Source organism: Sus scrofa, chromosome 13 (genome assembly GCF_000003025.6).
Source record: "Sus scrofa isolate TJ Tabasco breed Duroc chromosome 13, Sscrofa11.1, whole genome shotgun sequence".
Lineage (NCBI taxonomy): Eukaryota > Metazoa > Chordata > Mammalia > Artiodactyla > Suidae > Sus > Sus scrofa.
Genome location: NC_010455.5, coordinates 36,605,871 through 36,631,802, shown reverse-complemented (window position 1 = coordinate 36,631,802; position 25,932 = coordinate 36,605,871). Strand labels below are relative to the sequence as shown.

Sequence of the window (25,932 nt, the reverse complement as noted above, 5' to 3'; positions counted from 1 at the left end):
CTTAGAACCCAGCTACCATACATACCATAAGGAAGCCTAGGCTATGGCACTGAAGAGACAGGGCTCACAGAGTTGCCCTGGGAATTAGACATGGCAAGGAGAGAGGCCATGGGGAGGTGAACCAAGGTGGCACATGAACAGTTTCCTCAGTGACGCCCTTCATACCACGTGGGGCAGAATACCATCCAGTTAACCCACAGAATAGCAAGAAATACTACATTATTATTTTATGCCACTAAGTGGGGATGTTTCACAGCATCGCTGATATGAATCATTCTCTCTCCTTTCTTCCTTTACCTTGCTTCTTCTTCTAATAGTTTCTACTGCTGCATAACAAGTGACCAAAAATAGAGTGGCCTAGAACACATTATCTCTCAATTTCTGTGGGTCAGAAGTGTGAGCATGGCTTAGCTGAATCTTCTGTTCACTCCCTCACAAGGCTGCAATCCAGGTGTTGACTGGCTTGTGTTTTCATCTAGAGGCTCAAATGGGGAAGAATGTGCCCCCAAGCTCATTCGGTCTATTGACCAAATTCACTTCCTATGGCTCTAAGACTGAGGGCCCAGCTTTCTGCTGGCTGCTGATTGGAGACAGGCTGCCCCTAGTTTCTTGCCACATGGGCTTCACCAAATAGATGCTTATTTTATCAAATCAGCAAGGAGAGTCTCCTGCCCTCAGGGAGTGTCCAGTCCCCTTTTCAAGAGTTTTCAATACATTTCCCTTATGACAGTTCTGAGGGAGTTTGAAATTTAGGGCTCAGACAAAGACAAGATGGCACTTGGCTGAAGAAGAAGGAAAATTGCATCCAAGGGAGCAGCAACTCCTCAGCTCCAGACATGTTTTGCCATATGAGAATGTTGACTCCAAAGTGCCATGTGTACCCCTTTACGAGGAAAACTAGAATTTTAAGATTTTATATACTATCTCCAGATTTTTCAATGATGACCACTACTTGATAATTTTTTAAACAAAGTATGAGCCAGGAAACACATACCTGTGCAATGGATTGGACCGAGGGAACAGGTGCTTGTAAAGGAAAGCAGAGAGAAGCAAAAGCGGCAGAGCCCAGGGAGTAACCAAAACTTATTCCTTGGGCTATTTCTAGGGCAGTAGTTCTCAAGGGCAGTTCTCCCACTGGTAGAATCCTTATCACCTGGGAACTGGCTAGAAATGCACATTCTCAGGCAAAACCAAGCCTACTGAATCAGAAACTCTGGAGGTGAGGTGAGCAATTTGTGTTGAAACAAGCCGTCCAGGTGATTCACGACTTCTTCAAGTTTGAGAACCACTGTCTTATAGGTATCAGGTTCCAGCCTTAAGATCATTTTTCTCTCTTCTGAACCATTTCCTATTGATCATTTTTCTCTCTTCTGAACCATTTCCTGTTTCCTATAATCTTGAATAGTGCCAAGGACAGCATGACACAACCCTCTACTAAATACCTAATGTTCAAAATAATGGAGAGAGATGACAGCTTAGACATGACGCAGCATCTCACTTTAACACAGTGCTAAATCATGTTAGGGTTTTAGGCAGATTTACTGCCTGCATGTTCACAGAGGAGTTAGCAAGAAGAGACTGTATATGCATACGAATGTCACAGAACTTTCTAGAATGGAGCAGGAAGGGAAGAATCCTGCTATTAATTTCTAATCACAGATAAAGGTCCTCTTGCTATAAAAAGTCTACTTCTGCTTGATAATACTTTATAAGTAGATGAAACTGCTTCATGTGATGTTGAAATTTTCAGGCCTCTGGTTCCAATTAATCCAAGAAAGCACCTGGTCTGAAGTCAGGATTGTTCTTTTGGAAAGATAGGTTGAAATGAGTGTCTTGTCTAAAGAATCCTAACTTTGCAGCCTCAGCCTCTGCCTCTCCCTACAAGTAAGGACAGACTGTTTATTTGTTTTTTGTTTTTTTTTGTTTTGTTTTGTTTTGCTTTTTGTCTTTCCTAGGGCTGCACCCATGGCATATGGAAGTTTCCAGGCTAGGGGTCTAATCAGCTGTAGCCGCTGGCCTACACCATAGCCACAGCAACACCAGATCTGAGCCGTGTCTGCAACCTACACCACTAGCTCATGGCAACGCCAGATCCTGAACCCACTGAGCGAGGCCAGGGATCGAACCTGCAACCTCATGGTTCCTAGTCAGATTCATTAACCACTGAACCATGACAGGAACTCCAGGACAGGATGTTTAAATACCAATATTTCTGGGCTACTTCTACCCATCAAGTATCACCAAGAGGAGAGATTCATGTGACCTAGCACATGAGTCTCATATAATAGCAGATTTGGAATTAAAGGAGTTGCTTATTAAAAGGTGCCTTGACCTCCTTCTTTTATTTAAGATGGTCCTAAATAATGCAAAATAGCCTTCAACATGCTGTGAGATGTCATGGTGTCTGTGAACATCTTATTTGACCACAAAATATCCATGGCGCTAACCATGTTGATTAGTGCTATGGCTCCCCCGCCCCAGGCCCCCCAGTCACCCAGCCACTCCTCAGGATTGTGCATTAGGTAGCAACCATGTGCCTAGCACCATGCTGTATGCTGTGGGGGTGCCACTGTAACCAGTGTGCTCTTCCCTCCATATCATGTATATTTATCACGAATTAACTCTGGACGCTACCCATCCCTAGAAATCATCTCCTGCAATACTGCATCTAAAATCACCTTGCCCAACAGTGAACTTCCATTTTATTCAAGGGTTGGATCCTAAAGTCAGTGCTTATTGTGGGAACTGCATTCACCCAAATATATTCCTGGGTATCCCTCAGGCTAGGGCTAAGCTGCAGTCCACCTTCTCTCAGCAAGCACAGCACAGCTAGTTTTCCTTCCAGTTTCAGAAGTGATGGCTGTCTCTAGGGTTGAGCAACAGGGGAAGGAGGTGGTGTCCATTTAAGGACCACATTACACAAAAATATGTATTTCTTTAAGCATTGGAATTGTGTTAGGTGAGGTGAGATGCCTATGTTTTTTTGTTTTGTTTTGTTTTGTCTTTTGTCTTTTTAGAGCCACACCTGCGGCATATGGAGGTGCCCAGGCTAGGGGTCTAATTGGATCTGTAGCCGCGAGACTACACCACAGCCACAGCAACTCAGGATCCGTGTCTGCGACCTACACCACAGCTCAAGGCAACGCCAGATCCTTAACCCACTGATCAAGGCCAGGGATCAAACCCGCAACCTCATGGTTCCTAGTCGGATTCGTTAACCACTGAGCCACTAAGGGAACTTTTTTTTTTTTTTTGGAGATGCCTATGTTATCAGAGACATGTGGGGACCAGGAACAACTACAAGAATGTAGAATGACATCTCATTGCCTCAAGGATACATGCTTTCCGTATACAGCTGAGTGCACAGCTGTCAAGTGTCTTCTCTTCTTCTTGCCCTGGGTGTGGTTAGTTCAGTTCCCAGAAATTAAATATACAAAGTTGAAGAAGCAGAATGGACTTTGTCTGGATAGTCTCATGTGCCTACAGAGATAGTCAGGGTAATGCCACTGGCAAGCAGGATAGGAAAGCACCTTTGTGATGCCCCCGGGATAGCACCCCCTCTGGCAAACGTCACCTTCTTGCTAAAATTCCACCATTTAGTTGAGTTGGTGATTGCCAACTGCCAATCCACTGATTGGTGTCCACATAAGGAACTTATTAAAAACACAGAATCCTGGGCCACATCCTCAGAGGTTTTGATTCTCTAAGTATGCAATGGGGTCCATAATTTAAAAGATCTCCATAGAGAATTTAAACTGACTAACAGGTTGAGGAACCTTTAGGTTAAGGCACTCCAAAAACAACAAAATGTTAACATCCATCACGGATAACCTAACATATGAGTTCATGCGATAAAAAAATGTTTCCTTTGAAACCAAAGAAAAAGTTCAAACAAGGAACACAGGCATTGACAAGGCTGAGGAACAGCACCGGGGGATAGAAGGAGATTCTGGATGGTAATACAGGCCCAGGGAGGAATTACAGGAACATGGAAACATAAAGGAGCTGGCCAGAGGCCCTTATGGATGGCTTCACCCTTCTATAGATGCTGGGCCCACCAAGCAGCTCTGGATCCATGGAAGACAAAAGAGAAGCACTGTCCGCTATAGACAAAGTACACTTCACAGGGAATCTTTTCATTGAACACACTGAACATGTCTTCATGGGTTTCTTCTCTCATCCAAAAGTTTCATTTTGAGAACAAGGAAAGCCTCAGTATTCAGTTTTGGTCAACCAAAACACACAAGGCTGAGAAACCATAGGTCATTATGAGATTAAGTCTCCATGTAGTACTGATCCATGGACAGTCTGGCGGTTACAATATAATACTGATTCTTCACAGATGGCATTGTGTGGACACCATCAACATTGACTTACCTTTCGATCCGGCCAGTTGTATTTTGCAAAGATAGTATCATAGGTGTCTACTGCCCCATCGGTAATGAGCATAATGGCCTGGCTGCAGATGCTTCCTTGTCCTGTATGGTTGAACTGTGGAAAGAAAAAAGTTCAAATTGAAAAACACACCACAGGGCTCTATATATCTATGAGACCTCAGAAGCATGAATTCCTGTCTTAGAAAGACTCTCACAGGAGAGCTCATAATGCATCATCAAAGCAGAAGCTACAGGAGAAGCCTTTCCACACTTGTGGATTTTGATTTGAAAAACTGGAGCTAAATAAGAATCACAGAGGAGATTTCCAAAAAACACACACAAGGTGGGAAGTGAGATTCTAGGACAGTTAACCTCTCCTACCTTCAAGCATGGATAGTGCTTCAGAATACAATCCCAAAGGAGCTGGTACCTTTGAGAACACACTTATGGATACTAGCATAGGTGACAGGTGACGTCTCCTTCAAAGTCTACATGAGTCTGGTTTGAATGGGTCTAATGGACACAGCCTCCCAATAAAGAGATGAAGTTCCTTGATCAGATGGTAATTAAAAGTAGGGCTCCACAAATGTTCATGTCCTGATCCTGCTCTTCATTTCTCCACCCTTTTCAGAATTGCAGGGTCACATGGCAGTCGCCAAGGCCACTACCCTAAGAGTGAGTGTTCCTTAAATTCTGTGTTCTTGGCATGTGTGTCACTTTAGTCCTAGCCCTGGCAGCAACTCCTAAAAACTCAAACTGGACAGGTGCCCTTAAATTAATGAACAGACTGGGCCCATGATGCAGTATCAGCTGGTAAAAATACCCAAGAACTTAGAGCCATTGTACCACCAAGCCTTCCAAGTAATTCTTATTCTATTGTCTTTATTGACATAACTTACTATTCTAGAAAACTCTTGCTCAGAAAGATAAAAACTGCAAATATCTTAATTGCTTATCTCAGGAACTTCCTGAAAGACCCTTAACTCTTCAACAGAAAGTATGAAAGGACAATTTATACCATAAGACACTGTAAACCCCTGACCTCATAGTCTTCTCCTTGCTCAATCGTAAACTATAATTTAGGGTTTGTATCTGGTCTTAACCAAGTCTACTCCCTCTCTTTCAAGACCCACTTTCAACCAGACTTTCATAGTCTCAATAAATGACTTTGTCCTTTTCGTTCAGAGATGCTACTAAAATTCTGTCATTATAGTGCAATAAGAAAAAAGACTGGCAGCCTTGTCTTATCAACAGGTTGTTCTGGAGATATTCTGGACAGCCTGCCTTTCAATAGCCTTTATGTCATTGGATAAGCCCAGGAACATGCTACTGAATACAGGTTATCTATGTATTTGGTCACAGAGGCTGCAGAAGGGAAAAACATCACAACACCTTGGGACAGTTGTTCATGTAACTCATTCAAAAACATCCTGGGAAAACTCTTCCAAACAAAAGGCAAGAATGAGAGAGAGATAAAGATATCTGAATACTGCAGACAGGAAGAAGGGGCTGCCCCAAGCTATTTATTTAAAAACATCACTTTCCTTCTTGGCTGAGTCCCTGGTTTTCTCTGCAGCAATCTGCAGTTGGAGAATTTTGAAGAATGCAATTAAATTCAAATGCTTTGATGAGTAATATCTCTTCTCTTCATATTTGTCTAGAACTTTTTTTTTATTGAATAGCGAGAGTGATGAAAGTGTTTTCCATAATAATAACAATGACAAGGGCCTGATGATGAACTACAATTAGCTCAGTGATTCATCAGTTAGCAGCGAAAATTTCAATGCATCCTGACATTTAGAGCATTTGGTTGTGATTAACAGTCTTTGAAATGTCACCAAATTTTATTTAATTGGCTAAGAAAAATTTTTAAAAGGTAATCACTGCAAAGATCGTATTTATTGCCAAAAAAGATAATTGCAGTTGTCACATGACAAGGTAGATGCTAACTACTGTAGCAAACTGGCTCTGTGTTCTCAGGGAATCTAACAAATGCAGCAGAGATCAATAGCTGGAAGGGTCTTAGAAGTTTATCTGAATGCTCCTTTCAAAGCCATTTGTACAATAACTGCAAGCCAGTCATCTGAGCAAATACTGAAACTGAAATGCAGGTAATTGCAAAACAGAATTAACTTCATTTAGTTATAGAAACCTCTGAACCATTCTAAGCTCTAGCTACAATTCTCATTTCAATCGTGTGTGTGTGTGTGTGTGTGTGTGTGTGTGTGTGTGTGTGTGTTTGAGAGAGAGAGAGAGAGAGAGAGAGAGAGAGAGCGGGGCGGGGGATGTGTGTTTGAGAAATAGCTTTTTACTTCATACTAGCTTGCAAAGGCAGGCGCAATACACAGGAAGAGAATTATATCACTAAAGGTCATATTGATGAAGTGGAAAATAGCTAAAGCTTCATTTTCATGGGAGATTAACCATCTCTGTGTTTTTCAAAGTGTCTGGCTATTTAAAAGCCCAATGGCAAAAGATGGGATGGAAATGTTTCTCTCTCTCTGGGGTAAGTGTGCTCTCAAAAGATATGGTGCCAGGAGTTCCTGTCGTGCCGCAGTGGTTAACGAATCCGACTAGGAACCATGAGGTTGCGGGTTCGGTCCCTGCCCTTGCTCAGTGGGTTAACGATCCGGCGTTGCCGTGAGCTGTGGTGAAGGTTGCAGACGCAGCTCAGATCCCGAGTTGCTGTGGCTCTGGCGTAGGCCAGTGGCTACAGCTCCGATTCGACCCCTAGCCTGGGAACCTCCATATGCCGCGAGAGCGGCCCAAGCAATAGCAACAACAACAACAACAACAACAACAACAAAAGATATGGTGCCAACTGTCAATGAATCTCAAGCAGGGACATTTTGTAACATTTTTCTTCCTTCCCTTTCTTTCTTTCCAGACTTTATATTCGATCCCTCAGACTTTCTGATTGGCCAGACTCCAGAGGGTTTTTACAGGTAAAAGTAAATAAAGCATGAAGGCCTGTGGAAGGTTTCCCTGGTTCAAAAAAAATTCTCTCAGAGTTTCCGTCGTGGCGCAGTGGAAACGAATCTGACTAGCAACCATGAGGTTGCGGGTTCAATTCCTGGCCTTGCTCAGTGGATTAAGGATCCAGCATTACTGTGAGCTGTGGTTTAGGTAGCAGATGCGGCTCAGATCAAGCGTTGCTGTGGCTGTGGTATAGGCTGGCAGCTGTAGCTCCAATTCGACCCCTAGCCTGGGAACCCCCATATGCCGCAGATGCACCCCTAAAAAGCAAAAAACAAACAAACCAAAAACTTGTTTCAGCAGGATTCAAGGGAAAAAAATCCACCATGTCCTGATGATTTCTCTGACTCTTAAGGGTGCTGGGAGTGCAACACAACCTCAAAAGGATAAAAAGATATTATGCCTGAAGGTGTGTTCAGTGAGCTATGAATTCTACAAGATTCTATCCTGAGGTTGTGAAATGAAGTAAAGAGTTCCTGGGTCACCAAGTTTGAATGCTGGTATAGACACATTTTAAAAGGTCTGTTCACTGCAGGACTTCAAGGCCTTTAGCAGTATAAGTGCACTGTGAGTCTCCAAGTGGAGCATGGCATCCCCCACCTTGACCACAACACCTATGTCAGAGCCTCATGGCAGTCCAGCATTCCACTGGGTACCAGGGGGATCACTGGCTTAGGAGTGTCTTAAAACAGAATTGATAAGTGGGAGGGATGGGGGCGAGAAAAGGCACCAGGGCAAGGAAAAGGAGAGGGGAAGATAAAAGCAAGAAGATATTCCTGAGGACTTGGGAAGGGAATGGGACCAAAGCATCAAGAGTGGGAGCTGCTTCTAGAAACAGTAGGCAGCCTTGCAAAAGTTGAGGCTGTGCTCAAGTCTGTGATCATGGAGATGGCACTTCCCATTCAACCCAGTACAGCGGAAAGGGAGCTGGGAGACACTCCCTCATGCTAATTTCTCACCTCCCATCCAACAGGCCCAGCTTCATAGCCTTGATGTGTACAGCTGTACAGGGCTCCACAGTTAGTTGAACACTCTATTCTCACTCTCATAAAATTCTTACTAACACTTGAGCAAAGGGCCTGCATTTTCATTTTGTACTGGGCTTCATAAATTTAGTGGCCAGTGTTGAGTCTATTCCTATCCCCATTTTATAGATGAGGAAAACAAAGGTGAAACTGAGCTGAGTTTTCTTAAGGTCATAACAGCCAGCTCCGACCAAGTCAGGCTTCTTAGCCCATCCTATCTGATACCAAAGACCACAGACTTAAACATGGCAAGCACCTCCTAACTCTTATTCCTTCACCACTTCTACCAAAGAGCAGGAAAACAGAAATCCGCAGGGTACATTTCTAAGCAAGGGACTCACCAGTTCCGAGTAGCCTCCCTCTGCGTGGGACACTAGGCTTTTGAAACAAAGAGAGCCAGTTTTCCAGGTGTGGCAAGTTCTTTCAGTTCACTCCCTAGAAAGAGCCTGCTGAGATGCAGACCTTGGCACTTGAAGCCCTGAGAAGGTGCCTATCCAGGGAGCATATTGGGATTTAAAGTTGTAGCGTGGTCCTTAGCTCTGGCAAGATATATTTATAAATAATTATTATTATTTCTTTGTCTTTTATCTTTTTAGGGCCACACCTGTGGCATATGGAGGTTCCCAGGCTAAGGGTCTAATTGGAGCTGTAGCTACTGGCCTACGCCTGAGCCACAGCCACACCAGATCCAATCCGCGCCTGCGACCCACACCACAGCTCACGGCAATGCCAGATCCTTAACCCACTGAGAGAGGCCAGGGATTGAACCCGAAACCTCACGGTTCCTAGTGGGATTCGTTTCTGCTGTGCCATGACGGGAACTCCAAGATATGTTTATAAATTATTAATAAGCCTTTAATAGGAATGTGCTGTCCCAAACACTCTGTCTCACATAAATGTTAATTATCTGTAGCCAAGAGCCCCTTGGAGCGAGGGAAGAGGGAAGGGCCTGGGGTTTGTATGAAGGAAGCTGACATGACACCCTCCCTCCTTATTTTGGTCTCCTCTGCAGTCATGCGTGACACTAGCTCAGGACTGAAACCTGAATCCATGTGCCTGTAGATATTGCTGGTAAAAAAAGATCTAAAATTAGGGCCTACCCTTAGCTTGAGAGGCTGCTGTAGCTGAGTAAAAAAACCTCAAGTTATGGAGTCAGGTATAACTGACCACCAATACAACCTCTGCAGTGTTAGGTAAATGGATGGCAGGCAGCCCACAGAGCTGCAGGTTAAGCTCCATTAAGACAAACGCTTTGTCTGTACTGTTCACTGGTGTATTCCCAGTGTCTGACACAGAAGAACACATAACATAGACTAGTTAAAGAAATGATGCAGAACCTGCATTGATAGAGACAGTCATTACTTTTCCCTCCCAGAGTAAAAAGAACACAAAAGCTGCATGCTATTCTAGCTTAACACAATTGCAATCAAGGGGCAGAGTCCCCAGCCCAAGATGCCCCAACCTATTTTCACAGGATGTTGACAGGTGCTACCTGAAAAAAAGGATTCTTTGTTCAGAGAAGTGGGAGAAAGAGCAGGTGAAGCAGGACCCCTTTTTGCAGTACTTATTAGAGCCTTGAGTATGCCACTACACGTTGTAGCGGCATACTCAAGGGGCTGAAGGAAGGGCAGGATGGGTACAGCTTGGAGCACTCCCTAAACACACCACACAGAGAAGCCCTTCTCCCTCTGAACATCATCATAGGTAGGGATCCGGTGTGACACACAATAAGAAATGAGTCTACTCCATAAAGAAATTGAGAGTTTCTCAGGTGAAAAGAAATCTGCATTAGATGGTGTATTGACTGATGGCCCCAGCGTCAATGAGTGTGGCAGGTGAGTCCCCTGACCAGACTGCACCATCAACTCTGCCCAGCAGGAGGCTGTTATGGTCTCGGCAGTTGGATCTGGTACCCCAGATGACTCAAATGGTCAGTCTGATACTGGGCCTCTCGTTCTGGGCCTCTGGACACTGCTCAGAACCGCCAGGGCTAATAATTATCCTGGTCCACAACTTAAACAAAAAAAAACATCCCATCTATTCTCCTGGAGATGAGAAAGGCAACTCAAAAGGCTTACATCACTAAGAATATTGAAGGCCTCATTCAGAGCTATATCCAGCATTCCGATCCCCTTGGCAAAAAGTTTGTCCAGATGCTCCCGGAAGTGCTGAAACAACAAAGCAAAAGAAAAAAATCCATTAGCATGTGTCTTATTGTATGAAACACCAACCTTGAATGAGCAAGCACATGCCAAAGCAAGACCAATGATTCTCAGACCCAAATGGTCATAATTTGGTTTTTGCCTTCCCAATCCAAAACATAACAAAACAAAATTTACCTACCGTACCTAATTGTTTTTAGCTTCGATTACTTTTAAGGGAAAAAATCTGGATTTTGATGAAAAGTATGTAATTTGCTAAGAAGTCCTACTTTGCTCTCTAGTTTCACCTCCCTGACTTTCCCCTTTTCCACCTTCCGTTTTCGCACTCTTGATCATTTTTAGGACTCTGTGCATGCTTCCCTTCTACCGGGAATATACTCTCCATCCATTTGCTGCTCCCCGTCATGATGCTCTCTCCCACCTACTTTTGGGGTTTTAGTTTGGACACCACCCCTTCCTGCCCCAGGAAGCCTTCCCATAACAACCACCTCTGAGAGCCTGCAACGCTTCTCTGCAAGCCCAGGCTGTCACCCAGGCTCAGATGCACCTTGCACTCAGCACTCCAGGTATGTTACCGCCTAATCAGATTCTGTCCCCACTCGGGACTGTGATATTCCTAATACAGGGCATATCTGGTTGTCTGCTGTATCCCATATCTACTATGTTTCTGATACATGGAAGGAGCTCAATAACCACCTCCAAAGAGCCAAAGAGTAAGGGGAAAGACTAGATCAAAACATGAGAGCTGTGGCCATGGAAGGAAGCTCCAGGCTAGAAACATAGCGGGAGAGTAAGATGCTGTTCTGCCGGGCCCCTTTAGGAAGCAGCAGGGGCTTATGGTCAGCAGAGTGGGCTTCAGGTTTGCTGGTAAACTGGAGTGGAAAGCTTGAGTGGGCTCCTTATGGTGATCAACTTTGATGGCACTCACGACTAATATGAATCAAGTCTGGATGTGAAGTTGGTAGATCACCCTCGGGATACTCTTACCATCAACAAATCTCTTCCCTGGTGGGCTCCTCCCTCGCAGCAACCATGCCCTTGTGCTTCTGGGAGAAGACTTCCAGCTGCAGTTCTGGAAGCCTGCTCTGTGGTAGGTCCTTAACAAATACCAGGTAACTGAGTCAACAGCCCTATGAGGTTCCTTCATCCCACTCAGCAAATGAGAAGACCAAGGCCCAGCACAGTGCCCAAATTCACATACCTTCTAGCTGCCTGGCCCAGGGTCTACCCGGGTTGGCTTCAGCTGCTCTAATGCCCTCCTTCTTTCCACCATACCCCTGATGCTTTTTTTTTTTTTTTTTTTTGGTGGGGTGGGGGAGGGAGAGGGAGAGATCCCCTGCATGTCAGGCACTGGCTATGAGCTTGACATAGACCTGGCCAATCTGTCTCCAAAAGGTTTACTCTTCATTGCTGCACTTGGGCTGCAGCTGAGGCCAGAGGTCATCATCAAGTAACCTGAATGATGGAGGAGAGGCACGCTGAGGGTCAGGGAACCAGGCAAACCACACAGCCAGGAACCATGTTTTCTGCATCTTTGTTCTTCTTGCCCAGTGTCTAAAGCCCAGCAGGATGCCGAGCACATGGCATGTCCTTTATGTGCACTCGGTGGACAAACCGAGGAAGTTGACTGAATCTGGGGAAGCCTAAGCATCCCATTGTGGGTGGGCAAGAGGGTACCAGAGCAGATCAGTCTGCCTTCTTAAAGAGTCTCCATCCTTGGAAACCTGACTTGTGGGGGAGTGTACCCACCGAGAGGACTTAGGCTGGGCAAGTGTCACCCCATGGTGGCCCCCACACACCCTACAGGACATGGAGCATGATGACATGCTTATTACATAGCCTGCAGAGAGGCTGGTCTATAAATGGCCTCAGGTTCACATTACAGTGGCCAGACTTTGCCTTGACAACTTCATTCTATTCATCTGATGCCATATCTGTCAACTGCATTTAATTTTGCTCAGTCACACAAGTTTACACAGCATTGGTTTTTTAAAATAACACAGCAATCCCCTTTAATTTTTCTTTTAATCCATGTGTAGCTGCATGTCATGTGCAGAAATATGCTTCAGGCAATGGTTGCTTTTATTGTTGAACACTTAGAGTAAAATGTGATATGTCATGAAATTTCCCTCAGTTTGCTATTATAACAAGGTCAATTGTGATTTTGTTTCTTCCTGATACAAATTGGGTCCATATATGAGATAGAAAAAATATTTCCTCAAGTTAAAGGTTTCCAAATGATGTTACAGATGAAGGATTCTCTCTTTGTTTCCTCCTCTCTGTCCTTTCCCTCATGTCCAAACTCCCTTTCCTCCTATTTCACAACCTGAACTAATTCAACTTCACCATCCCAGTCTTCCAGGCTCTGCATTTAACCCTTAGCCCAACTCTCCTCCAAACCAGGGGTGGAGGGTGGGGTCTTGCCATCCAGGGAACCGTCTCTCTCACTGTGACCTTCACTAAGACCTTCTCTGTCCATTATGGTAGCCGTGATCTACCTGTAGCTATTTGTATCAAATTTAATTAAAGTTACCTACAATTAAAATTCAGTTTCTTGATCACACTAGCCACATTTCAAGTGCTCAACAACTCCGTGTAGCTGGTGGCTACTGCATTGGACAGTGAAATTCAAGAATATCTCCGTCACTGCATAAAGTTGTATTGAGCAGTGTTGACCTAGACTTACAAGGGTTATATTAGTCCTTCCTCCTCACCAAGCCATGACTAATGGTGAGTCACAGGAAAGCCTGTGACCTTGTACTCAGGGGCTATGTGTGATTTTGCCTGTCCAGTTTCCATTCCTCTTCTAATTTTCCTTCCTCCCCACCATCCAATAATTTATATGGACTGGGTAAAGCTAACTTCACTCTTTCCTTCCTTCCCCTCTTTCCCTTCTCCTTCCTTCCAGACCAAAAGGTAGGCCATTGATCCGCCCTGTCCAAACTCTGAATTCCGTCTCATCAACTACAGTCTGGCTGCTCTGGAAATGTAGAGAAGAAAATTCTTTCCACTGAGATTACTGAGAGGTCATGGAGGCAGCCTGGTGCCACCAGCAGCCACGTAGTCCCTGCACAGGCAGAGCTCACCTGAATAAAGGCAACAGCCAATGAGAACAAAGCCTACAATGGAGATGGACAAAATAGAGTTATGACAGCATGACTTGAGCCCCTAGATCCAGCCAAGCTTAGGTTTTTCCAGGAAGGGAGCCAATAAAGGTGTTTCTTTGCCTGACCAAATTTAGCTGTATTTAGCTGTACTTAGGCCACTCAGTCTAAAGGACCTTGATGACCACACCCATCATAATAACCCTGGCTGAGACAATACTTCCCTACAGATTCCCCTGCATTACAATGATCTTTCTCTCTTCCTCCCCTTCTTAATCACTGGCCTGCACTGCATGGTTGTGTCCATGCCATACAGAGGCAGACAATTCATACACAGCACACTCATGGTACACTGGATGGAACAGGCATGTCTTTCACCCACTATGACTAGAGTAACTTGTTGAAGATAACCCCTAACCATGTGCACTCCAAGGGCAGTATCTGAAAGGGAACAAAGGGGCCTGGCTGAACTGCCCTGCAGCCTCTTCATCAATATAGATTTCTTTTTCTCCATTCTCAGCTAGGGTTGCTAACTGAAAGAATCAAGAATGTTTACATTTAATGCAATCATATTAGACATATCTGTTAGCAATTGATATACAGACCCCTTCAGGACTCTGCAAGAATAAAACTAAACTAGGATTCAGGATACTGAATCCTAGCTCTGGTTAGACCACTCGCCAGCTATGAATGAGACCCTGAGGCAAATAGCTTTGACCTCAGTTTTGCTCCCTACGAAATGGAGATAGGAAATGTGAGTAGAAAAGAGAATCAGTGCCTCAGAGCAGCAGGCAGGTGGCTTGAATTCCAATTCCCACCCAGCCGCTTACCCTTTAATAAGCCTCAGTAAGATAATTCCTTCATCTATACCTTCTTTTCCCTCCTAATGCAAGGAGTATCAAGGTGACCTCCCACTATCATTACAAGAAAAAAGAAAGTCATCTGAAAGAACTGTGACAACAGAAACATGGGAGACTATTTTAATTTCATATTTTCTAAAAGAAATATTTGGAAAAAAAAATCCTTCAAAACTTTATACCTAAAACACGCATGCCAACTTCCTGGTTTGCAACTTTACAATCTAATCCACCTTGAAAAATGACTTAGCTCACCCTTTATGGACCAGGTTTTATTAAATAGAGAGAGAGACATGGTTGATTTTACTGACACCAATGCCTGAATGTCTTCCAGAGCAAGCTACCAAAGGCTAGGAGGTTCAAAATTGGCCAAGCCAGGAAAACATTCTTCCACAACTATGTGCCAGAAGGTGGCCAGTTTCCATTATTTTTCTAAATTAAAATAAACAATTTATTGGGAATGGTGACAGTTCCATTTTATTATTAAACTTCAATAAAGGAGGAGGAGGGTGGCTTTTTATCTTTGCTTCAGGCGCTCATGCAGCATATGCTGCCGCCTGGGAGAAGGCCTCGCTTCCAAAGCAATTAGTGCAGCTTAACGCCCGGGGAGATGAACCAGCACGAGTGCCATGGCCGCCTGTGCCTGGATGCCAGCAGGCACAGTGAGGCCGCTTATCTCCATAAAACAGTCACAACATCCAGGCCAGCAGAGAGTCCTGGCGAAATTACCCTTTTCCTCCACCAGCATTTGATTTAGTTAAATCAATACTGATAACTCTCTCTGTAATAATACCAATCATATTTTTTGTCTATGTAATTATAATGAATGTTTGTGTCCTCCCAATTAAAAGCAGGGGATGAATATAAAAAGTGGATATCAGGAGACCAAAAAAATCCCCCATCTACAGAGCCCTTGAGAGCCAGGGGTCCTGGCTGGGCTACTTGGGGAAAAGGCTAACAGCAACCTATCAGTAATGCCATCCAGGTCACTTGAGTTCAGCAGACCTGAATTTTGTGCTCATTACATGGAGACGAGAGGTGCTGCAGCCATGTGAAGGCTTTCAGAAACTGCCTTACGTGATTCCTCCAACAGTAGCCAGCTCTGATGGGATGACAACTGTATGCTGTGCACTGGGTACTTTTCATCCATAACCTCACTTGATCCCCCTAAACACCCCTAAAAAGTACTATTAGGTTCCTATTTTATGTATAGGAAAATGGAGGCTTAGAATGGTGAAATATTTGTCTACGATGGCAGAGCAAGTATGATAAAGGTGGGTTTCAAAGTACAGAGCCCCATGTCTAAACCCACATGCAACCCGGCCCTCCCCAAACACAGGGTATAACTCTTGACATCCCTGACAAGGTGCAGCATACAGAGCCCTAGGGATCTCATGCAGGACTGGTTTCATGGGCACATGACACATGCAGCCACATAGAGCCCCATGCTCAAAGGGCCCGTGCTTGATTTAATGCTTTACTGTCACTGTCCTGCAATTCTTAATGATTTCATTGTTGAATCTGTGTTTTTTGATGAGATCATGCATGAAAGCAAAGGAGATATGGGAAACGTACGACTACTTGTTTCTGACTGCCTGGGTCACTTCTGGCATTGGCAGTGCCCAGGGAGTGCAGAATTCTGATAGACAGCTACAGGGCAGGTGTTCAAACATGCTTGGTTTTGTTAGGTTACTTTGTATTGTGGCTATCAGGTGACAAGGTAAAACTAAGGAGCTAGAGCTAAGACTGCCCTGTGGAGGCTCTCCAATCTTCAGCTCTCCCAATAACAGATATGGTACCACTGGCCTTCTCCTAAAATAGGGAAACTGCTCACATCATTATAAAATCAGCCTAAATAGAGGAGCAGTGTCTCAGTGATCATGTCTGTTTCATTCTGATTCAAACTCCTCATGGAAATTTCCAAATACACTTTAACATATCTCAATGGTACCAAACAGCAATGAACTGCAATTCCAAGAGGGTCTCCCTACCTGTCTTTCAATCTGAGATACTAGACCCTGGGATGATTCTCCAGGCTCCAGTGGAGTCTGAGAAATCCCATCTGAATTTTACACCATCTATTGGGTATATACATCAGGGACCTACGGCCTGAGTGCTCAGATCCAGGCCAGTGCATAGAAAGCATGCAATAAACATTTGGGTATTCTCTTCTGTCTTGGACATGCTCTTTCTGATAGGCCTCAAATCCTTCCCACTGGACCACCTATTTTCTAGAAACCCCTTTCTCTGCCTCTTTGAGAGCATATGGTTATTTTTCCCTGGGGAAAGCTACTGTTTTTTCTTATCTCCTCACTACATGCGTTCCCCTCTCTAGACACTACAGAGAGAAGCACTTAAACACATCTTGTGATGCTGCTACCTCAAAGTGAATCGGATTGTCATTAAATTTCAGTGGGGAATGCAGACCATGACATGGTGTTTCTCAAACATGAAAAAAACATATGGCCCAAGAAAGCGGGTAATAAAGAGGCAGGTCCAGATGTTTGCAATTTCGGGGAAAAAGTACAGACCTGATAGAACCATGTCTGAGTCAGTCCCCGTTCATTTCTCCTTATCATTGTCTATTACAAATTGAAGTGTCTGAAGGTAGCAGCTGCTGAATGCTAGTGCCAAATTAGAGACAAGATAGATCTTCTGGATGTGAACAATGAGTATTAGTTCATACCAGGTAGACCAGGTAGTGAGTTGAACTACAACCTCATTTCCATGGCAAATGCACTAACTATCCTGTGTGAGATGATGCTGATGAGCCCAGAACTGGTAATTCTCTGCAATTGGGAGATATCTAAAATGGAACCAGCACCTCCATGGAAGCAGTGCATAGTGGGGCAAGGAGGAGTCCAGGATGAGTCCCTGGCTCATCTTATCCGTTCATCATCTATCGTGTAAGCCCTCAGAGGGAGTCCACTCTGAGAACTTCCAGAGACTGAGGAAAGCTACAGTCCAAAGACTTCTTGGATACAAGTGACTGCTATGTGTCCCGCCTGGTGAGATTCTGTGTGTGTAAACAGGCAGGCCTCACTCTTCACATCTTTCTCACATAGGTCCAAGGTCCAAGGTCACCATAAACTTTATAAAAACCTTGATTTGATTCAAGTGTGCTTCTTAAAGGAAGGAGGCTTTCATCAGCTGCAGTATAAGAGAGCAGACAGAAGTCAAGCTCCAGTTCATTGCAAACACAGTGCCAAGATTTGTGGAAGCCTCAGCTATGAAGACACATGTATTTATAGTTAGCATCTCCATGAGAGAAGGGACTTCATCTATCTTGCTCACATTATGGCCTCAACACCTTAATGGTGCCTAGCCCAAGGCAGGTACTCAAATACTTGTTGAATCAACGAACAAACTAAAATATATATAAAAGCCTTACATGCACACAAAAGTTAAATATAATTTGACCCAATTAAATTCTATGAATTAATTATAGGAAATTAAGCAAATACTCAAATATTTATACACAGATACTCATCACAGCATTGTTTGTAAAGGCAAAAAAAAAAGGACAGAAAATTTTATGTTCAACAATAAAAAGGTTGAAGTGCTCTGTATTCATCTAAATTATTGTAGAAGAATATTTCAGGGACCAGAAGGGTTATTGCAACTTTCTATTAATTAAAAACAAAAATAAAACAATGAAAGAAGTTACAATCTACCTTTATTTTGGCCACACGTGTGGCATATGGAAGTTCCCAGGCTAGGGATCAAATCCAAGCCACAGCTGCAACCTATGTCACAGCTGTAGCAACACTGGATTCTTTAATCCACTGAGCTGGGCCAGGGATCAAATCTGCACCTCAGCAGTGACCGAAGCTGCCACAGAGATGATGCCAGATCCTTAACCTTCTGTGCCACAGCCAGAAAATCACAATCTACCTCTTTGTGAAAGCACATGCATCTGATATTATGGCCTTCAGTATAAATACAACAGTATTATAGTTGGTTCTTTGCGATAAGACAACAACATGTAACTTTTAAACTTTTCTTCCTTTTGCTTAACCATACTATTATTTTGCATAATAAATGTTAACAATATGTTTATTTATTTAGTCTTTTTTTTTTTTTTCCTTTTTGAGGGCCGCTCCTATGGAGATTCCCAGGCTAGGGGTCCAATCAGAGCTATAGCTGCCAGCCTATGCCAGAGCCACAGCAACACCAGATCCGAGCCACACCTGCGACCTACACCACAGCTCACAGCAACGCCAGAATCCCCAACCCACTGAGCAAGGCCAGGGATCGAACCCACAACCTCATGGTTCCTAGTTGGATTCGTTAACCACTGAGCCACTATAGGAACTCCCTCTTTTTTTTTTTTTTTTTTTTTTTTGTAAATGCAAGAGCATCATTACACAAAGCACCACTGCTCCAGATGCAGCCCCTCTTCCTAGCATATCCATATTTGTGGAAGAATTCCAAATTTTGGAATCTTAGTCTTGAAACCGTCTTTCCACTTTTAGCAATACTAGGTTGTTCCACACGACAGACAAACATGCTATCAAGTGCCCAGTGGGTGCCTGACTCTGGGCCAGGAGAAGTGAGGATAGAGGAGGAAGAGATGGTCCTTGCCTTCAAGGAAGCCAGAAAGACTCACACAATGAAACCTCAGAGGGGCAGGCCCTTGAAAGAAAGGAAGAAGGTGGACAGATGGGGACAAGAAAGCCTGGCAAGTAGGAGGAATTATTGAAAAGAACCGCTAATAGTTGGGTGAACCCAGCAATCCTGGAGCCTTGTTTAGGAGGCCAAGGGCAGTACCTCTTTCTCTTCGCTGGAGCCACCTACCTACATTCTCCGTGCTGAGCAGATGTCAAGGCCTGTGCTGTCTCCCAGCCCCAGCTCCCTAATTTGATTCAGCCTGTGCTACAAATGCAACCGACTCACCAATTAAGGCAGAGCTGATTGAAGCTTGGCTGCATCTGCCATTATTTCTTCTTTCTACACGTTTGTTGATAGTGACACCAAACAGAGGGGGACCACCCACAAAAACCGTCAATGTCAGACAACGGAAATGTCTAAACAGCAGACCTGCACTGCTTCAACTCCAGTTTGAAATCTCAGATTATGGAGCTGATTAAAAGACCCCAATCGAGGCTCCTACTGGGGTAGTGGTAAAGAACAGATGCCTCCTTTAGTGGACAGATAAACTCTCACATCATCGCAAGTGAAGGACAAACAAATTTAACCCTGGTTAAAAAAATAAAATAAAGACAGATCCCTAAAACTCAGTCTACCTATCTCAAAAATTTCTACAATAATTCAGAACTCTTTTATTATTTAAATGCTCTTTTTAAAAATTTTTATTATAGTTGATTTACAATGTTCTGTCAATTTCTGCTCTACAGCAATGTGACCCAGTTATATATACATTTATATACATTCTCTTTCTCACATGATCCTCCATGTTCCATCACAAGTGATTAGATATAGTTTCCTGTGCTATAAAGCAGGATCTCATTGCTTAGCCACTCCAAATGCAATAGTTTGCATCTGCTAACCCCAAAGCCCCAGTCCACTCCACTCCCTTCCCCTCGGCAACCACAAGGTCTGTTCTCCATGTCCAAGAGTTTGTTTCTTTTCTGTAGATAGGTTCATTTGTACCATAATTAGATTCTAGATATAAGTGATATCATATGGTATTTGTCTTTCTCTTTCTGACTCAACTTTGCTTAGTATGAGAGTGTTTTTTTGAAGCCATCTTATAAACAGGTAGAAATTAAGAAATATTTATTCTCAGAGCTAACAAATTTGAGACTAATTCAGGGTTGGCTTCACACAGGAACCCATGTTTGGAACAACCCAGTGATTGATTTAAAGATCTGCTGCCACCATCTTGAAATTCTTAATTTTCAGATATGAACCTGTCATTTTCATTCTGCCTGAGGCCCTGCAAAATATTTAGCCAGTCCTGATAGGAGCTGTGGCTTGGGGTAGACACAGGGGCAGGAATCTGGCATTTGTATTAGAAGACTGTCTCTGTTCACGGATTTTTGCGTCTACATAAAACGTCTATGCATGTTCATCAATGCCTGGTTTTACCTACCAGTGTCCTGAAAGGCTAAAACAAGAACGTAGCATTTTATCTTTGAGTGGGAATGCACACAGAGCTCTTAGGAACTATTAGTTTGACATGCTAGCTATTAAAATTAGCTATTGCCAAACATCAAGAAAAAAATGAAGAGATGTATAAGCCATCTCAAAACTATGAATATATTTAATATTTGAACTCCAAAAATGACATGTATTTAAATCAGGCTCCCAAGGCTTGGAATGAAAACAGTGATGAGAGATCAGAAGATACATGTTCATAAAGCTTCCACATTCAAACAAATCCAAGGAGAATCACTAGCTTTTGTGGGGGCACTGGAGCCTAGGTTTTGGGGTGGTACTAGATCCCAATGAAGTTTAATAGTAGGTTCAAGTACCAACAGCAACAGAAGTACCTGGAAACTTTTTCAAAAACATCCTGCGGCTCCAGGCTGACATATTCTAAACAAGTAAATCTCTGGTGTTCTCAGGAATCGACACGCTGTTTAATATTATTCATAGAATTCTTAGGCCCAGATGCCAAGTTTTAATCATCCATCACCTCAATGACCAGAATGGGAATTTAGAAGTTATTTAAGTCAAAATTCTTTAGCATTTAGCCAAATGTGTCTGACTAGTCTCATCCAACATGATGTGTCCATGATGAAAATTGTGAGCAGTCATGGTCAGCTACTCTGAATCTCACAATTCCAATGGGCACATGATATAAGCATTGTCAAGTAATAATAGAGAGATAAACATGCAATTATTGATGAAAATGAAACCAAAATGAAGCAACCTCTGGGCAAGGAGGTCCAGTGCAGCATCTAGGAGTGGAAAGACTGGGAAGGTCAGGGCTGAACTTAGTGGACTGCCCCCTCTAAGACCCGCAGCTCCCACACACAGCTCATTAGATGTACACACTATGAAGCCATGGTGTAGGAGGCTCATACAGCTGGTGAGGCAGGAAAGCCAAAAACAAGTACAGCAGGAGGCCCCATTTATAAGGCAGCTCCCTCAGTGCCTCACAGCACATCCCATTATCTTGGGTACTCAGCAGTCTATAGTTCCCAAAACCAGTCCTTGAGAAAAAGCCAGGCATGCGACTTTCCGACCTCCCTAGTGGAATGATCATGAGATATGTTTCAACTAGGGCAAGCTGATTTGTGCTAGATGCTCCCCTGCAAGACCCAGCTAGCTGCTAAATGAGGTCAATCCAGCTTCATCCAGCAAGAGTTTGCGTCAAATACCCTAGAAAGCTGCTAGACTTAAAGCAAATCTTTTAAGTACTACAGATAGAAAGAACATCTTCTTGCTCTAAGGATAAGAAACAGGCAGCTATGCAAGTGGAAATACCCTCTGCTTTGTGCATCAGATGTGTTTAATGGAGAAGAAACTGCTCTTGAATTAGCAACAGAGCACAAACAATGTGTGAAAGGAATTCATGGGGCTAAAGCTAGAGGGAACAAGCCTGCTGGATCTTCCTTCCATTAGGTTTTAGTCTTCTGCCCAAGCACGCTATTTACCTATCTCCTCCAGGTAGGGGACAGGCTGCATCAGATACAGCTTGAGGATGCAAAACTAGCAAGGTCCAGGTCAGACAACAGCTCCTGGGAAATGCCTTCAGTGCCAACCCCTGATCCTAAAGTATTTCAGGCAACTAACTGGCCAGAAACTTGAGGGCTATGCATGGCCTGTGCCAGCTGGCTTATAGTGCCAAGGCCTTGGTGGGCAAAGCAGAAGGTCTGGGCCTGGCATTTGGATAGTCCTCCCTAGGCTCAGTGATGGCAGCTGAGGCAGAGACCCTGGCAGCTCCCTACTGTCCCCAGGCTCTGTCTGTACGGCCAGTCTGCTAGTTCATGCTTAGATGGCCTGGCAACTGGACCCGACCTAGGGAACAAGCATAAAATGAAGTCACATGGCATTATAACCTTCAGGGATTTCTCATAGCTCATTTTAACCATGACTGGCAAAAGTAACAGGTTTAATCCCTCAAAAATAATTGAAGTTAGAGGGCAGACCACAGGGCTACTTTCCCACACTGGTGGGGTAATCTGCATGTGAAAGACCATTGTTCTGGCTGCCAGGTTTTGTTTTGTTTTGTTTTTTTTAATCAATTAGTTATTTTATTTGCTTGTAGGCTCCTGCACAATTAATTTATATGGTAATAGTGATATCAATTGAATCGGCAGTACAACCTACTGGGAACACACAGGCTAGTGGGTTACACCCGAGATCACCTCCCAATCTCCCAAGTAATAGGGACTAGCCATAGCATCTAAAAGAAACAGTGAGCTATCAGACAATTTTTTGACCTACAGAAATAGCAGTTTAATATGATTACTTCTATAATTTTTTATTCTGAGCAAGTCGCCCTGGATTCATTTCATCCTTTGTAAAGAATTAGGTGATCATATTCGTGTGAGTGTATTTCTATGTTCTTCTTTTCCATCGATCTATACCACACCATCTTGATTACTAAAACTATGTAATAAGCCTAACATTGAGTATATTTATTCCCCCTTCATTCTTTTTCAAGATTGTTTGCTATTCTATGCCATCTGTTTTTGTATGTAAATTTTAGAAAACTCTTGTCTATTTCTACAAATACCTTGCTAGAATTGATAGGAATCTCACTAAACTTAGAGATCAACTTGAAGAGAACTGAAATTCTTACCACACTGAATATTCCCAATCATGAACATGGTAAGTCCATTTGTTTAGGCCTTCTTTGATTTCTCTCAGGGGCATTTTATAATTTTCAGCATACAGAGTTTGTACATGTTTTATTAAGTTTATTTCTTTGGAGCAAGTATATTTGGTATTGTTTTTAAAATTCTGGTTTCCATGTGTTCTTTGTTATATAGAAGTGTTTGGTTTGGGGTGTTGATCTTATATATGTAACTTTCCTGAAATCAATTATTAGTTCTAGGAGTTTGGGAGGGTTTGTTTTCTTTGGTAGAGTCTTTGGGATTTCCTACGTACACGATCATGTCATCTGAAAATAGGGTGACTTTAATTTCTTCCTTTCTGAAATTTTTCTTTTCCTAGATTTACTGCCCTGGCTTGAACTTGCAGCACTGCTGAATAAGAGTGGCCAGTGTGGACATCCTTACTTGTTCTTAATCTTAAAGGGAAAAGCTTTCAAACTTTCACTATTAAGTTTGATGTGAGCTACAGGGTTTTGATTGTTTTTCACTTTTTAAAATTTTTATTTAAGTATAGTTGATTTACAATGTTGTGATAACTTCTGCTATACAGCAAAGTGATTCAGTTATACATATACACACATCCACTCTCTTTCAGATTATTTTTCCATATAGACTATCACAGAATATTGGGTAGAGTTCTGTGCTATACATCAGGTCCCCATCAGCCAGTCATTCCATATACCACCGTCTGCATATGTCAATCCCAAACTCCAAGTACACCCCTCACCTTCCTCTGTCCCCTTTGGTAACCATAAGTTTGTTTTCAAAGTCTCTGTGTCTACTTCTGTTCTCCAAATAATTTTATTTGTATCATTTTTATGTTCTAGATATAAATAATATCATGTTTTCTTTTCATTGTCTAACAAACTTCACTTAGTATGATAATCTCTAGGTCCATCCACGTTGCTACAAATGGCATTATTTCATTCTTTTTTATGGCTGAGTAATATTCCATTGTATACATGTCTATTTACATATAAGGTAATCATCGATACATATGTTCTTATTGCCATTTTGGTAATTGTTTCAGACTTGTTTTAGTTGGTCCTTCTTTTATTCACTTCTCTGTGATTCGATGGCTATCTTATTGCTGTGTTGGATTGCTTTCTTATTTGTGTATCTATTGCAGATTTTTCATTTCTGGTTACCATGAAGTTTTGATACAGGAGTGTGTGTGTGTCTGTGTGTGTGTGTGTGTGTACATATTCAAGATTGTTTTAAGTTGCGATCTCCTAATTGCAAATGCATCTCCAGTATCCCGCATTTGTATTTGGCTTTTCTTACAATTACTGCTTTTGTTATCATATTTGTGTGTGGATGATTTCCTACTTTTAGTATGTGTTTGCCTTTACTGGAGACCCCTTTCATTTGCAATTTTCTTGTTTCTAGTTGTGCCCTTTTCTTTTCCACCCTGAGAAGTTCCTTCAGTGTTTGTTGTAAAGCTGGTTTGGTGGTAGTGTGTTCTTTTAGCTTTTGCTTGGGTGAAAAGCTATATAGATTTCCCCTTCAAATCTGAATAACAGCCTTACTAGGTAGAGTACTCTTGATTGGAGGTTTTTCCTTTCATCATTTTAAATATATTGTGCTACTCCCTTCTGGCCTTGAGAATTTTGCTGAAAAATCAGCTAATCTCTGTATTGGGGTCCCCCTGTATATTATTTGTTGCTTTTCTCTAGCTGCTTTCAATATTTTCTGTCTTTAATTGCTGTCAGTTTGATTAATATGTGTATTGGGGTGTTCCCCTTGCATTTATTCTATAAGGTATCCGTTGTGTTTCTTGTATTTGAGTGAGTGATTCCCTTCCCATATTAGGGCAGTTTTGGGCCTTTATCTCTTCAAATTTCTTCTCCAGTCCTTTCTTTCTCCTCTTTCTGGTATCCCTATAACGTGAATGTTGGTGAATTTAATGTTGTCCCAGCATTCTCTTAGACTGTCCTCATTTTTTTCATTCTTTTTTCTTTATTCTGTTCCACATCTGTGATTTCCACTAGTCTGTCTTCCAACACCCTTATTTGTTTTTCTGCTTACTACATTCTGCTATTGGTTCCTTCCAGTGAATTTTTTATTTTGGTCATTGTGTTGTTTATTTCTTCTTCTTTCATCTTGAAATCTTCTACTTAATTGTTAAATGTTTCTTATAATTTATTGATCTTTGAATTCAGTTTTTTTTCCAAATTCTTGGATCATCTTTACTATTACTCTAAAGTCTTATTTCATGAAGATTCCATTTCACTTAGCTGTTTTTCTGGCTTGTTGTCTCATTCCTTCATCTGGCTCATATTTCTCTGCCTTTTCATTTTGTGTAGCTGTATGTGTGGCTCCTTTTTGCAGGTTACAGGGTTGTAGCCTCTCTTGCTTCTGGTGTCTGCCCCCTTGTGGGTGAAGTTGTTGCAGGGGCTTGTGGTTGGGTTCCTGATGGGAGGAATGGGTGCCTGCCCACTAGTAGGCAGAGCTGAGTCTTATCCCTCTGGTGGGTGGGCTTTGTCTGTGGGTGTGATTAGAGGAGGCAGTACACCTTGGAGGACTTTAGGCAGCCTGTTTGCTGGGGCTGTGTTCCCACCCTGTTTGATGTTTGGCCTGGGGCTTCTCAGCCCTGATGGCTGGCACCAGATTTTTTCCTAAATAGCAGCCTCTAGGGGAGCTCAAGCCAATGATTATCACCTGGGACCCCCCACCTCCAAT

At 42.9% G+C, this 25,932-nt stretch overlaps 1 protein-coding gene across 4 annotated transcripts in view; it reads right to left on the bottom strand.

The window, feature by feature from the left end:
- The window catches only part of CACNA2D3 (calcium voltage-gated channel auxiliary subunit alpha2delta 3), an 802,825-nt gene that overhangs the window by 393,317 nt on the left and 383,576 nt on the right, over nt 1-25,932 (bottom strand). For all 4 annotated transcript variants that reach the window (XM_021068973.1, XM_021068975.1, XM_021068974.1 and 1 more), the window contains 2 exons: nt 10,456-10,545; nt 4,378-4,491 (listed from right to left, as the gene is read on the bottom strand). In XM_021068973.1, the coding sequence (XP_020924632.1) occupies nt 4,378-4,491; nt 10,456-10,545 (204 nt within the window). The remainder of the gene's footprint in view (nt 1-4,377; nt 4,492-10,455; nt 10,546-25,932) is intronic.